The sequence below is a fragment of the Acomys russatus genome, chromosome 15 (genome assembly GCF_903995435.1).
Source record: "Acomys russatus chromosome 15, mAcoRus1.1, whole genome shotgun sequence".
In the NCBI taxonomy this organism is placed as follows: Eukaryota; Metazoa; Chordata; class Mammalia; order Rodentia; family Muridae; genus Acomys; species Acomys russatus.
Genome location: NC_067151.1, coordinates 65,237,470 through 65,249,649, shown reverse-complemented (window position 1 = coordinate 65,249,649; position 12,180 = coordinate 65,237,470). Strand labels below are relative to the sequence as shown.

The 12,180-nt window shown below is 48.0% G+C and overlaps 1 protein-coding gene across 1 annotated transcript; it reads right to left on the bottom strand.

Annotated features, from left to right (window-relative positions):
* Positions 1-737: 737 nt before the first annotated feature.
* On the bottom strand, positions 738-5,048 carry Mrpl9 (mitochondrial ribosomal protein L9). Its single transcript, XM_051157667.1, has 6 exons — positions 4,876-5,048; positions 4,571-4,727; positions 3,770-3,894; positions 3,530-3,580; positions 1,003-1,614; positions 738-886 (listed from the first exon to the last, which is right to left on the bottom strand). Exons 1-5 carry the CDS (start codon positions 5,017-5,019, stop codon positions 1,477-1,479), a joined length of 615 nt encoding a protein of 204 aa, XP_051013624.1. The 5' UTR covers positions 5,020-5,048; the 3' UTR covers positions 738-886; positions 1,003-1,476.
* Positions 5,049-12,180: the final 7,132 nt, after the last annotated feature.

The following is a 12,180-nucleotide window of genomic DNA, read 5'->3' as shown; positions in this document are numbered from 1 at the left end:
GGTCCCGAGTTCAATTCTTAGCAACCACATGGAGGCTATCTATAATGAGATCTGCCTCCCTCTTCTGATCTGCGGACAGAACACTGCAAATACACTAAATACATCTTTAAAAAAATAAAAAGAAAAACTCCAGAAGTTCTTTCTCCTGTCAAGCTTCTTGAACCCCAGCTGCACTTTCTGCCACTCGTCCTTAGGCCGCACTTAGATCTTGGTGGGACCCACTGTCATTCACATGGAGAAAGTAAGTTGTAAGAGCAGACATAACTGGCTACCTTCAGAGCAGTCTGCTCATGGCAGAGGGCAGAGAACTGCTACACTTTCCTTCTTTGTACCAGACTCCATGGCTCAAGGCACCCTACTTGGATATCCTGCTCACAGTCAACTGAGTCCAGTCAAGCAGCTCTTTATTTCTGCATGAAACAAAGTCTGGGTGAGAATAACAGAACTGCAGCAACAGCGGCCCCCTCCCTGTTCCCGCGCACTCTCCACTGGAAGGAGCAGCTAAGAAGACCGTTTCAGTCACTGATACCCAGCTTATGCGATCTCCTGCCTGCAGAACGCTGCACTGCAGCTGTGAGGACCCCTGAAGGCAGGACTGACACAGTGACCTTCCCTGCATGTGCAGCTCAGTCCGCCGGGCCCTCATGTTCTCCCGTGCACTCTTGGTCAGAGCTGCGGCAGCGTCAAACGCTGGCCCCCTCTGCTCCAGTGCCCTTCAGACTCTGCTCTGACGACTCGGAGGCAGGGACATTCAGACTGCGGGGGAGCTGCTGGGGGCCTCACTCTTGGCAGCTTGCTGGGCCAGCCAGTGCTTGTATCTCTTGGTCTTGGGCTTCTGAAAGAGCACGACGGACATAGGAACTCTCACGGTGTCGAGCCCGTTTACCTGAACACGCAGTGAAAACAGGAACAGGCAGACATCAATCAGCGGTACCAACACCACCAGATCTAGCTCTCATGTTGACTCTTCTCCCAATTATAAGAAAAGCTAGAAACACTCACAGTCACATCACACCAGTACTCGCCCCACCGAGTGATAGGTTCCTCTGGTAACTTCAAAGCATGCGGGGAAACCACAACACCAAGCTGAAAAACAGAACCAACCACCAGAGAACCTGCAGCTTCTGCCTCTGGGCAACCTCAGAGACACCCGGCCTGGAATGTTCTACACAGGGCTGATTCTGGCTGACCCCAGGGGGTACCACAGATGACAGCAGAGATGCTCAGTCTTAATTTCTCAGCAAGGGTGGTAAATTTATTAACAGAACAGATCTTCTTCACCCATGAAAGTAACACTTCTCCAGTAAGCCACACATTCCCAGTTCTGCCCAGCTGGAGATAAACATAAACGCAACTGCCCTTCCCCACTGGCCTTTACTGAGCCACATTCCCACTTCTCCCCGCAAACCATCAAGAGCAACTCCCAACTCCAGTTCGTAAAACCATTTTGTAGAAAAAGGTTCAATCCTGGGTCTCCTACCTGAGAGGAATGCTAATGCTTGGGACACTCACGTTCTTGAAGAAGTGGCGGGCAACGATGTCGGGGCTTAGTTCCCATTTGACGTTGTTTTTCATGCCCACCTCCAGGCGGCAGCGTCTCAGGAACTTCACCGTCTGAAAGGAGCGTGAGTTACGGCTGCTCAGTAGGAGCTGCAGGGTCAGGGATGCCAGGAAAAGGGCATAACTTCTGCCTTGCAGCTAAGATGGGGGAAAACTCAACATTATTGCAGGGGTGTGTGTGTGTGCGTGTGTGTGGAACATTCTTTTTTCTCAACTCTGATATGTAAGAAAATATTTTTCAAGGCTTCATAGGGGATTTCACCTATTTCTTGGTGTTTCTGGGCAAAGAGAAACAGTCTACATTAAACTCAGGACTAGGGCTGGCAAGATGGCTGCCAAGCAGGATGACCAGTGTTTGCCCCGGGGCTCACATGGAGGAAGGAGAGACTGATTGTGCAAGCTGTCTTCTATTGCGCGTGTGCCCCGCCCCCCAACGCAGACCTAGAACAAACTCAGGCCATCTCTAAAAGTCCTGGTGCATCTCAGGGTGAAGTCACATCTAATACCCTCGCGTTTCCGGAATTTCAGTTCTACTCACACTCTGTCATTAGTTCTTTCCTGCTTACAAAACGAAGTAAAATTACTTGAAGATTCAAGATTTAAAAAAAAAAAATTTTTAAAGATTTTTTTATTTATTATTATGTATACAGTGCTCTGCCTGCATGTACACCTGCACGCCAGAGGAGGGCGTCAGATCACATTCTAGATGGCTGTGAGCCACCATGTGGTTGCTGGGAAGTGAACTCATGGCCTCTGGAAGAGCATCAGTGCTCTTAACTGTTGAGCCATCTCTCCAGCCCCCTCAAGATATTTTTTTACACCTTGATGCTGAACCCTCTTTCCAGCTTTATATTTTCTTTTTCTTTTGTTTGTGGAGACAGGTTTCTCTGTGTAGCCATGGCTGTCTTCAAACTCACAAGGATCCACCTGACTCTGCCTCCTGATGCTGGGACTAAAGGCATATGCTACTATGATTGCCCTAGCTGTATATTTTCTAATATTATACTATATAAACCTTACTTTAGGTAGACTAGACTATCTTCATTGTTAAAATATGCCCTACAGCTGTTGGAAGATGCATGCCTAACTTACATGAGGCCTGGGTCTGAGCCCAAGCATGTGTAACTGGCCTTTGTGGTAAACACCTGTAATCCCTCCGCCTGGAGAATAAAGGAGGGTTGGAAGGTCAGGGCTGGCCTGGGCGGAGTTCAAGGCCCGCTCGAACTTTATGGTATCTCCCACCTCAAACAAATATACCTTAAATATTCACTTCTATGTCCTAGATTGCCTCAAAGCTCCTAATTTCACAAGGCGTAATTTAATACTATATGAAAAAAAGTTCCCCTCCCTCCAGGAACCCCAAGCCCACCCCGGTTCGCCTAACCCTGCTTTGCTGTCTTTAGTTTGCTGATTATACTCTCCTCAACTCATCTGTAGATATTCCCAAAAGGCCGAGGCCTCACCTTATATCTTCCCACAGATCCCGATTCCCAGACCGGGGACTCTCTCAAAACCTAGGGCACTTTTGGCAACAAACAAAACAAACAAACAACCAAACACAAATTCAGGGGTGCCGCTGAGTGTTTCATATGCAAGAAACAGCCTTTTGAGACAGGGTTTCGCTGTGCAGCCTTGGCTGTCCTAGAACTCAAAGGTCTACCTGCCTCTGCCTTCCAAGTGCCGGGATTAAAGGCACAAGCCACCACTGACTCTTCTTAAAGGAAGTAAAAAAAAGCAGCTAGGTGGCGGCGGTGAACACCGTTAGTGCCAGCCCTCAGGAGACAGAGGCAGGTAGATCTGAGTTCGAGGCCAGCCTGGTCTACAGAGCCAGATCCAGGACACTGCACCCTGTACAGCATGCCTACAGGACCCCATACCTGTACACGGGGCAACAGTCACAACGCTACTTTTCCTCATCAGGCAGAAGCTGGTTGCCTCCGCAGAGGATCAATGGAGACCTTCCACTCACCGCCTCGCCTGCCTTCGTCTGTATCTTCTCCAGTTTCCCTTCTTGTCTCAGCTAAAAAAGATAAAGCTAAGTTGAAGAAACGAGCTATACGCAGCAGTAACAGTCCAGCGAGGCTGGCAACTCGCTGGGTTCTTGTTCTAATTCCTACTACACCTTCCAATTAAATAACAAAAGGAAAGGCATTGCCAGCAGGCTCTTCCAAGCCTTATTCCGCGAAAGCCCTTGGCGTTTCAAGCTCACCAGTTTCTCCTCCTCAAACAGCTTCTTGTTCTCAGGAGATGCATACACAGCGAGTCCCTGAGGAAGGAGCTTATTACGACCCACGGATTTCCTCACTGAGACCAGATCACCCCGGACTCCAATTTCTGCCAATGAGAACAGGAACGGCAGATGAAAACTCAGCAGGAGTCCCTACAGAAAAGGTGATCAGTGTGGGGCACAGTCCAGTGGTAAAGGCCTTGGGGTCCATGTCCAGCGTCACCAAGGGGGCGGGGCAAGGCATTTAAAAAAAAAAAAAAAAAAAAAAAAAGACAGTCCTTACTTTCTCAGTTTTTATCCTTTCTTAACAGTATCAATTCACTGGGGCGGGTTATAAGTTTCAGCTGTTAAAGTGCCAGCTGCACAGAGGACCTGAGTTTGGGGGTGGCCTATAACCTTAGCACTAGGGGAAGGAAACGGGCAGATTCCCGGGGCACGCACGCACGCACGCACCCCCCCCCCTTTACTAGGAACTACACATGTCAGGTGACACACACACACACACACACACACACACACACACACACACACACACACACCACACACACCCACCCCCCTTTACTAGGAACTACACATGTCTAGTTTAAAAACCAGCGTAGACCGAGTTGTTCAATCAAAGGATGTCTGTGGTGCAAACTTTCAGGCGTCTCTTTACACAGCAGCGGCACTGCACACACATTTTTAACATCCCGTGCTGGAAGCCAGCATCTCAGTCACAGTCCTTTTCGTGTGACTTCCATACCGGAGCAGCCCAGGGGCGTTGCCTCTGGGCGCAGGCCTCACCGTCCACAGACTGCGTCAGGATGAGCTCCAGGGCCTCTTTGGGCCGGTGTTTCGTGTCCTCCACCAGCTTGTACACGCGGTGTCGCCGGTGCAGGCGCGGCTTCCGCCCCTCCCCGGCTAGCGGCACCTTCCACCAGCGCTCCACGACGACCGTGCTCTGCCGGCCAGGGAGGCTGGGGTGAGCGAGTGTCCAGAGGTCACACAGCCGCCCGGCCGCGCCCCGCACGCCGAGGAAAGCCCCACCCGAAGCCCCGCGCGGTCCTTCCGGGCTCCCTCCTGTGCCCCAAGCCCCAGCCGGCCCTCACCCGGTGATTAGAGAGGCTGAAGTTACGCCCCGGGATACTCCCTTCAAGTCGCGCCCCGCGCAGCTCCCCGATGCCTCCCTGACGCAGCCAAGCAGCGCCTGCCCATAGCAGAGCCTTGTACCGGGAAGCCACGGCGGCCGCCATGATCCCGGGGCGGACAGACGGAGGAAGGACCCCGCGCAGGCGCAGCAGGGCCCTTGGGGGGGGGGCTGCCCGCGGCGCGCCTGAGTGGGGCTGCCCGCGGAGCGCCTGAGTGGCACCGCTGCAGGCTCGGTTGAGACTCGCGGACGAGGAGGACAGCGACCGCCACCATACCTTGCACGCCAGCTACAGGACGGACGTCGGAGAAAACTGCTATTTATTTTCATCATTCCTCTCCACAGAGCATTGAGTGGACTCACAACGGAAAACTAACACACACACTCTCTCCCTCCCCCCCCCATTATTATTATTTTTTTGCTTCACTTTTAAAAAGAGGCGGAGGGGGCGTGGTGGCGCACACCTGTAATCTTCCAACAGGACAAGTTGCAGGCCAACCTGGTTTACATTATAAACTCTAGCCAGCCAGGATTACTTAGCGAGACCAATAATAATAACTAATTGTGATGATGATGATAATAATAATAATAACTTGATAGGAACAACAGTATAAATGGTTTGGTTTAGTTCTAGTTGCTGAGGTAACTTCTAATTTTGATTGGCATGCTATAATTTCTTTCTTTCTTTTTTTTTGTGCTATAATTTCTGAACGCTAAAAGAGTATGTATGGAAGACATTCCCAATTTCCCTCTGAATCTCTCTGAAAATAGTTGAAGGATAGGATCCTCTAAAAACTCTACTAACTTTCCGGGATATTGTTACATACAGTATTTTAAGCTAATATCTAAAGAATTGCAGGAGACGTAAGCTATAGAGAAAAGGAAACTACTATAAGGCACAAACAGTTCCTCCTATGGAGACTTTGTGTGCTGGATAGATTATTATAAAAATGGGAAAAAAAAAAAAAAAAAAAAGCCGAGTGTGGTGGCGCATGCCTGTAATCTCAGCACTGGGGAGGCAGAGCCAGGCGGATAGCTGTGAGTTCAAGGCCAGCCTGGTCTACAAAATAAGTCCGGGATAGCCAGGGCTACACAGAGAAACCCTGTCTCAAAAATGAAAGAGGGTCTATAGAGGAATGTGGAAAGATGTGCTATGCTTCATTGAATGTGCCCTTGAGACTGACCCGCATGCGTTTCCGTGCGTGACGTTTGGGGCAGTCGTGGTCACCAGTCTTCCTACTTTTCGTCTTTTGCACTGGCGCTCAGTATGTGGAATTTCACTCCTCTTAGTTTCCACTCTAGATGTTACACTCGGTTCCTCTTCTGGCTAATTGTTGTTTATATGTCAGTGGTGTCCAAATTTCTATCCTAGGCCTCCCACAAGCGTCACAGTGGAGCACCCAGCTTCTCAGTCATCGTCTTCTTGTCTGTCTAACAGACATTTGAAAGTTAACTAATTCATGTCCCATTCCTCCCAAACAGGCCCTCTGCAGGCTTTCCTGTTACAGTTGATAAGAATTCCAGTTTGTTGTTGTTTTGTTTTTCTTCAGTTCTTGGAAACGTCTGTTATTTAAAATTTTTTTACATGTTTATATTTTCAAAATTATATCATTTCCCCCGGCCCTTTCCTCCCTCTGGCCCCTCCCACGGGCCTCGTCCTCTCCGCCTCCTCCTCCTCTCTCAAATTCACGGCATCATTCCCTTTTTTGTTGTTATTTATGTGTGTGTCCTGGGTTTGCTTTGTAGACCAGGCTGGCCTGGAACTCACAGAGATCCCCCTGCCTCTGCCTCCTGAGTGCTGGGACGACAGGTGTGCAGCACCCACGCCTGGTCTCAGCATTCTTGAGTTGCCTGTAGCTCTTTGTCTAGGGTTGAGGCCTTGTGAGCTTTCCGCTTTCCCGTCAGCACGGATATCAGTGTCCTCCATGTTCATCTTCTCTGACACCTCTAGAAGACACACTGTCACGGCAGAGTTCCTGGTCCTCTGGTTCATGGAACTTTCCTGGCTCCTCTTCTACAACAATCCCTGAGGCCCATGTGCAGCTATGTGGTAGGCGTGTCAGTTGGGCCTGAGCTTCCCAGCTCTGCATTGTGTCAGGGGTGTGGTTTCTGTAATGATGCGGACCTGTTACACAGACACTTCCCTGGTGAGCAGCAAAAACTACACTTACCTGTGGACAGAAAAATAACATTTTAGCATGTAGTTAGAGATTATGCTGCCTTAGTAAGCGGAGAATGTAGGTCTCCTCCAAGCCTTCACTAGGCCTGGGAGGCTAGGCTCCGAGCAGCTGGCATGCTTCCCCTCTTGTTGAGAGACCTGAAATACAGTAGGGAGCTGTTGATTACTGCCAAGGTATGCATGCCAGGCTGGTCGTGGTGGTTTGCAGGCATCATAGCTACGTAGGACTGTCAGTGCTTTCTTCCTTTGGAAGCTTGCATGGAACCTTCTGGTACCATGAAAGCTAGTCTCCAAGGAGGAGCTTTCAGCTCAGAACCACCTCTGGTCCTCTGAGCCCTAAGCACTTTTTTTTTTTTTTTTAACATTTCTGTACCTCACAGGCCATCAGGAAACCCTATGTGCTTTACCTTTTAATTATTTCCAGAATCCAAACATTTGCCATCGTGACCCAAAGCACTTCTTAAGGAAGGTGCTGACACAGACGCTGGTTTGCTGCCCGCGTGTGGGCTGGAGGAGAGGCTGTCCATGGCTAGAACAAACGATAGCCGCACGGACACTGTGTTTCTTTGCCTTTGGATTTTATGCTTGCCTCTGCAGATGAGCACATTGTTTATCTAAGGAAAGCTGAAGGCAGGTAAGGTGCTCTATTTTCAGTTACTGAGTTGCAGGACTAGCAGGACCTATCAGGCCTCTTACGAAAACAACAATCAAAGATTCCTGCTACCCTTGCTCAGCCCCTGGAGGAATGCTGCACTCTGTAACCCAGACACACAGGAGATCAAAGAGAAGGTGAGAAAAAATGGGGAAAGAAGAAATCAAAAGGAAAGAAGACAGAAAGGTCTGAAATCTAAGTGTGGGAAAGAGGGGTCAGTGGGTAAACTGCTTTGTGTAACCCTGATAGTGTGGGTTAGAACCCCACAACACACACAAACCCCCTCCCCCCTCCCCACAAAGCCAGATGAGGCGAGCAGTTCTCAGTCTGTAACCGCAGCTTCAGCACACCAATGGTGGTGGGAGGTAGATGGACCAGAAGCTCAAGTTAGTGGTGTCGCAAAAAGAGAGAAGGGAAGAACAGACTCCTGGGAAAGCTGTCCTCTGACTGTCACACACACAAGCATAGAAATAAATTAATTTAAAACAATCTAAGTGAGCCAGGCGGTGGTGGTGCACACTTTTAATCCCAGCCCTTAGGAGGCAGAACCAGGCGGATCTCTGTGCGTTCGAAGTCAACCTCGTCTACAGAGTGAGTTCTAGAACAGCCAGGGCTAAAACAGAAAATCCCTGTCTTGAAAAAACAAACAAAGAAACAAACAAACAAACACAGAACAAAACAATCCAAGTGGTGAGCCAGTAGGTGGTGCACACCTTTAATCCCAGCATTTAGAAGGCAGAGGTAGGAAGATCTCTGTGTGTTCCAGGACAGCCAGAGTTATACAGTGAGACACTTCTTTGAAAACAAAACAAAACAAGGGGCTGGAGAGATGGCTCAGAGGTTAACAGCACTATCTGCTCTTCCAGAGGTCCTGAGTTCAGTTCCTGGTAACCACATGGTGGCTCACAGCCATCTATAATGTGATATAATTCCTTCTTCTGGCATACATGCAAATAGAGCATTCATAAACAATAAATAAATAAAATCTTAAAAAAAAAAAAAAAAAAGAAAAGAATTCCCGGCAACCACATAGTGGTTCACAACCATCTGTAATGTGATAACAATGCCCTCTTCTGGCCTACTGGTGTACATGCAAATAGAGCACTCAAACAATAAATAAATCTTTAAAAAAAAAATCAAATCCAAGTGGTAACAAATTTTGGCTTCACTCTAAATAACAAAAGCAATATTGGTTAATTAATTAAGAAAATAAAGAAGACAAGATAAAAAAGCAATATTGGAAAGAGACAGGAGGCTACCTTATTTCATCTTTAGTCTGCCTCAAAATCACACTCAATTTATTTGCTTGATTGTTCCAAGCCATGGCTAGGAAGGCTCCTGTCACACCCACTTCTCCCTCCTCTTTGCTGTCTGTCCAGGTGAAACAGCTTACAGAGGGCATTTAGCCACGGCTACCCGTTCTTCGTTGGCCAGACAAATGGTGACGCTGATGACTAAAGTGTGATGGCTTTCTGACTAAACTGGTTAGTTCACCCAGCTAGCATGGAAGTGGACAGAGACTGGGGGAGCGTGTGAGGGAAGTTTGCGTTAGTGAGACAGGAGAGTGTTTATTCTCTCACCTTCTGGTTGGGGCTCACTCTTGAGCCCCAGTGTTTCCAGGTTTTAACATTTTGTTCAAAGAATAGAAAATGTGTACACAGAAAGCAAAGTAGCAAGGGATCTCATTCAGAGGCTGTGGGCCCTGAGCGGGCACGCAGCTCCAGAGTGCCTGGTTACGCGTTAGGGCTTTCTTCTATGGGTTCAAGAGGAGCAGTTGGTGTGTGTGTGTGTGTGTGTGTGTGTGTGTGTGTGTGTGTAGCTTGGTGCAGGTGGGGGTTCTAGGTTGTTAAGTGCTTTGTAGGAAAAGATGTGTGAGCAGCTTTCAGGACACTTGCCTGCCTCACCATCACTTCCAATGCCCCACTGTGTCTACTGCACGGCTTTATAGGAATTTCTTTCCTTAAGACAGATGTGGTAGGGGGCTGGAGAGATGGCTCAGAGGTTAAGAGCACTGGCTACTCCTCCAAACGTCCAGAGTTCAATTCCCAGCAACCACATGGTAGCTCACAACCATCTACAATGAGATCTGGTGCCCTCTTCTGGTGAGCAGGCACACATGCAGGCAGAATACTGTATTAAAAAAAAAAAAAAAGACAGATGTGGTAGCACATGCTTGTAATCTCAGCAGTTTGGAGGTGGAGGCAGGAGGATCAGAAGTTCAAAGTCATCTTCACCTATATAGTTAGTTCTAGACCATTCTGGGGTCATTTTTTCCCCATTGGGACATGTAGCTAACCCAAATTAACCTCAATCTCAAAATCTCGTCCTGTCCTAGCCTCCAAGGTGTTGGGATTATAGGGCCATTTTTAAAGTATGTCATACCTAGTCATTCTTTCGTGCAAAACACTGCTCAGTGACTTCTCCTTTACTCAAAAGAAAAAAGCCTATAGAGTAGTGTAGGTAACCCTGTATCATGTGACCCCATTAACACTTATTCTTTGTAATATATTCTGCCCCATTCACCTACAGTAGCTACAGCAGACACTCTTGGCTTTTGATTGGCCAACACTTCTGAATGAGATGGTTCTCATCCTTAGTAGCTTTGTTAACAGTTGTTGTTGTTATATTTATTGGTTTTTTGAGACAGGGTTTCCTCATGAAGTCCTGGCTGTCTTGAACTCACAGATCTACCTCCCTGTTTTCTAAGGGCTGGAATTAAAGACTTGTGTCACCATGCTTGGCTGGCTAGCAGTCCTAACTCTCTACTTCTTTGATGACCATCTTTTCAGTGAGATTTACCTGTATTGCTTGTGCCAAAAGCCTGCTGCATACCCCACACGCACAATCCTTTTTATTTTAATTTTTTTGAAATAGGGTCTCACAGTGTAGCTCTGGTTATCCTGGAACTCACTATATAGACTGGGCTATCCCCAAACTCAAAAGATCTGCCTGCTTCTGCTTCCCAAGTGTTGGGACTAGATGCCAGTTCTCTTCCGGCATACTTATTTTCTTTATATGTTAAATACTTTATTCTCTCACTTTAAAAAGTTCCACAGAGCAAAGAGCTATAGTTCACTGACATGCCCCAAGCACCACAGTAGTGCCTGGCTCATAGTAGGCCCTCAATAAATATTTGAATTGATGGGTAATAAACTTAAAGAGTCTTCAGACTGTTCTAGAACCAAATTTTGCCCTCAATGTTAATTTTTTTTTCGAGACAGGGTTTCTCTGTGTAGCCTTGGCCATCCTGGACTCACTTTGTAGACCAGGCTGGCCTCAAACTCACAGCGATCTGCCTGCCTCTGCCTCCTGAGTGCTGGGATTAAAGGCGTGCGCAACCACGCCCGGCCTTCAATGTTAATTCTTATTGGTGTTTTATTTAGGCTTTTTATTGCTGTGATAAAACACCAAGACCAAAAACAACTTAGGGAAAAAAGGGTTTATTTCAAGTTACAGCTCTCAGGTCATACTCCTGAGGGAAGTCAGGGCAGGAACTGGAGGCAGGAACTGGAGGGGTACTGTTTCCTCCTTTGCTCCTCATGACTTGCTCAGCCTCGGTCCGCTTTTTTCTAACAGCCAGGACCATCATCAGCTCAGGATTGCACTGCACAGAGTGAGCGGAGACCTCCCACATTAGTCCCCAATCAAGAAAATGCCCCACCGGCTTCTCCACAGGAAACTGCTCAATTGAGATTATGCGTCTCAGTCGACTCTAGCTTGTGCCAAGTTGTAAAAATTAACCACCACAACCAGTTGTTTCCATAGCCCCCCCCTTTCTCTCCCGTGTGTGCGTGTGTGTGTGTGTGTGTGTGTGTGTGTGTGTGTGTGTGTAACAGGGTTTTGCCCTGTCCAGCCAGAACCTTGCTATTGCAGAGCAGGCTGGTTTCAGATGTTGAACAATCCCACCAGCTCTGCCTCCTGACTCTTGGGATTAAGACGTATACGGTTGGCTTCCTACAGGTGTTTAATTTGGGATTTCTACCCTATGAAGACAACAGAGAAACCCTGCAGTTTGTGGTACTTTTGTGCTATGGTGAGGGATGATAGCAAACATAATTGGAAAACAGCTGCTCTTCAGGTGAGGGCTGGAGCAGGGCCTGGAGGCTTACTGAGCCATCAGACACTAACTCCACAGTTGCTGGATTCAGAAGTGTTCCCGAGGGAGAGCCAAGGAGGTAGGCACAATAGAGCTAGGCAGGGCTGTTTGTCAACCAATATATACGTTTGAAACGATTTTGACTATCAATATAGCTGTACGGTGGTATACTAGTTGAATATGAGCCGTGGTTAATGAGCCAGGATGTGGGTGGAAATGAAGTGACATAAGCAGTGACCCCTTGTCTATGTCATAGTGCCTGCCAGGTCACAATGGACAAGGCTGCTTGAAACTCTGCCACTCACCCTCCGAACCTCACTTTGCCGCAGGGAGGCACTGA

Bases quoted from the DNA above. Each gene is read 5' to 3' on its own strand.
- Mrpl9 (XM_051157667.1), bottom strand. From the start codon at position 5,019: ATGGCGGCCGCCGTGGCTTCCCGGTACAAGGCTCTGCTATGGGCAGGC. The intron at 4,728-4,875 runs GTGAGGGCCGGC...CCTGGCCGGCAG, and splicing joins TCAGCCTCTCTAATCACCGG to AGCACGGTCGTCGTGGAGCG. The intron at 3,895-4,570 runs GTGAGGCCTGCG...TCTCATTGGCAG, and splicing joins CCTGACGCAGTCTGTGGACG to AAATTGGAGTCCGGGGTGAT.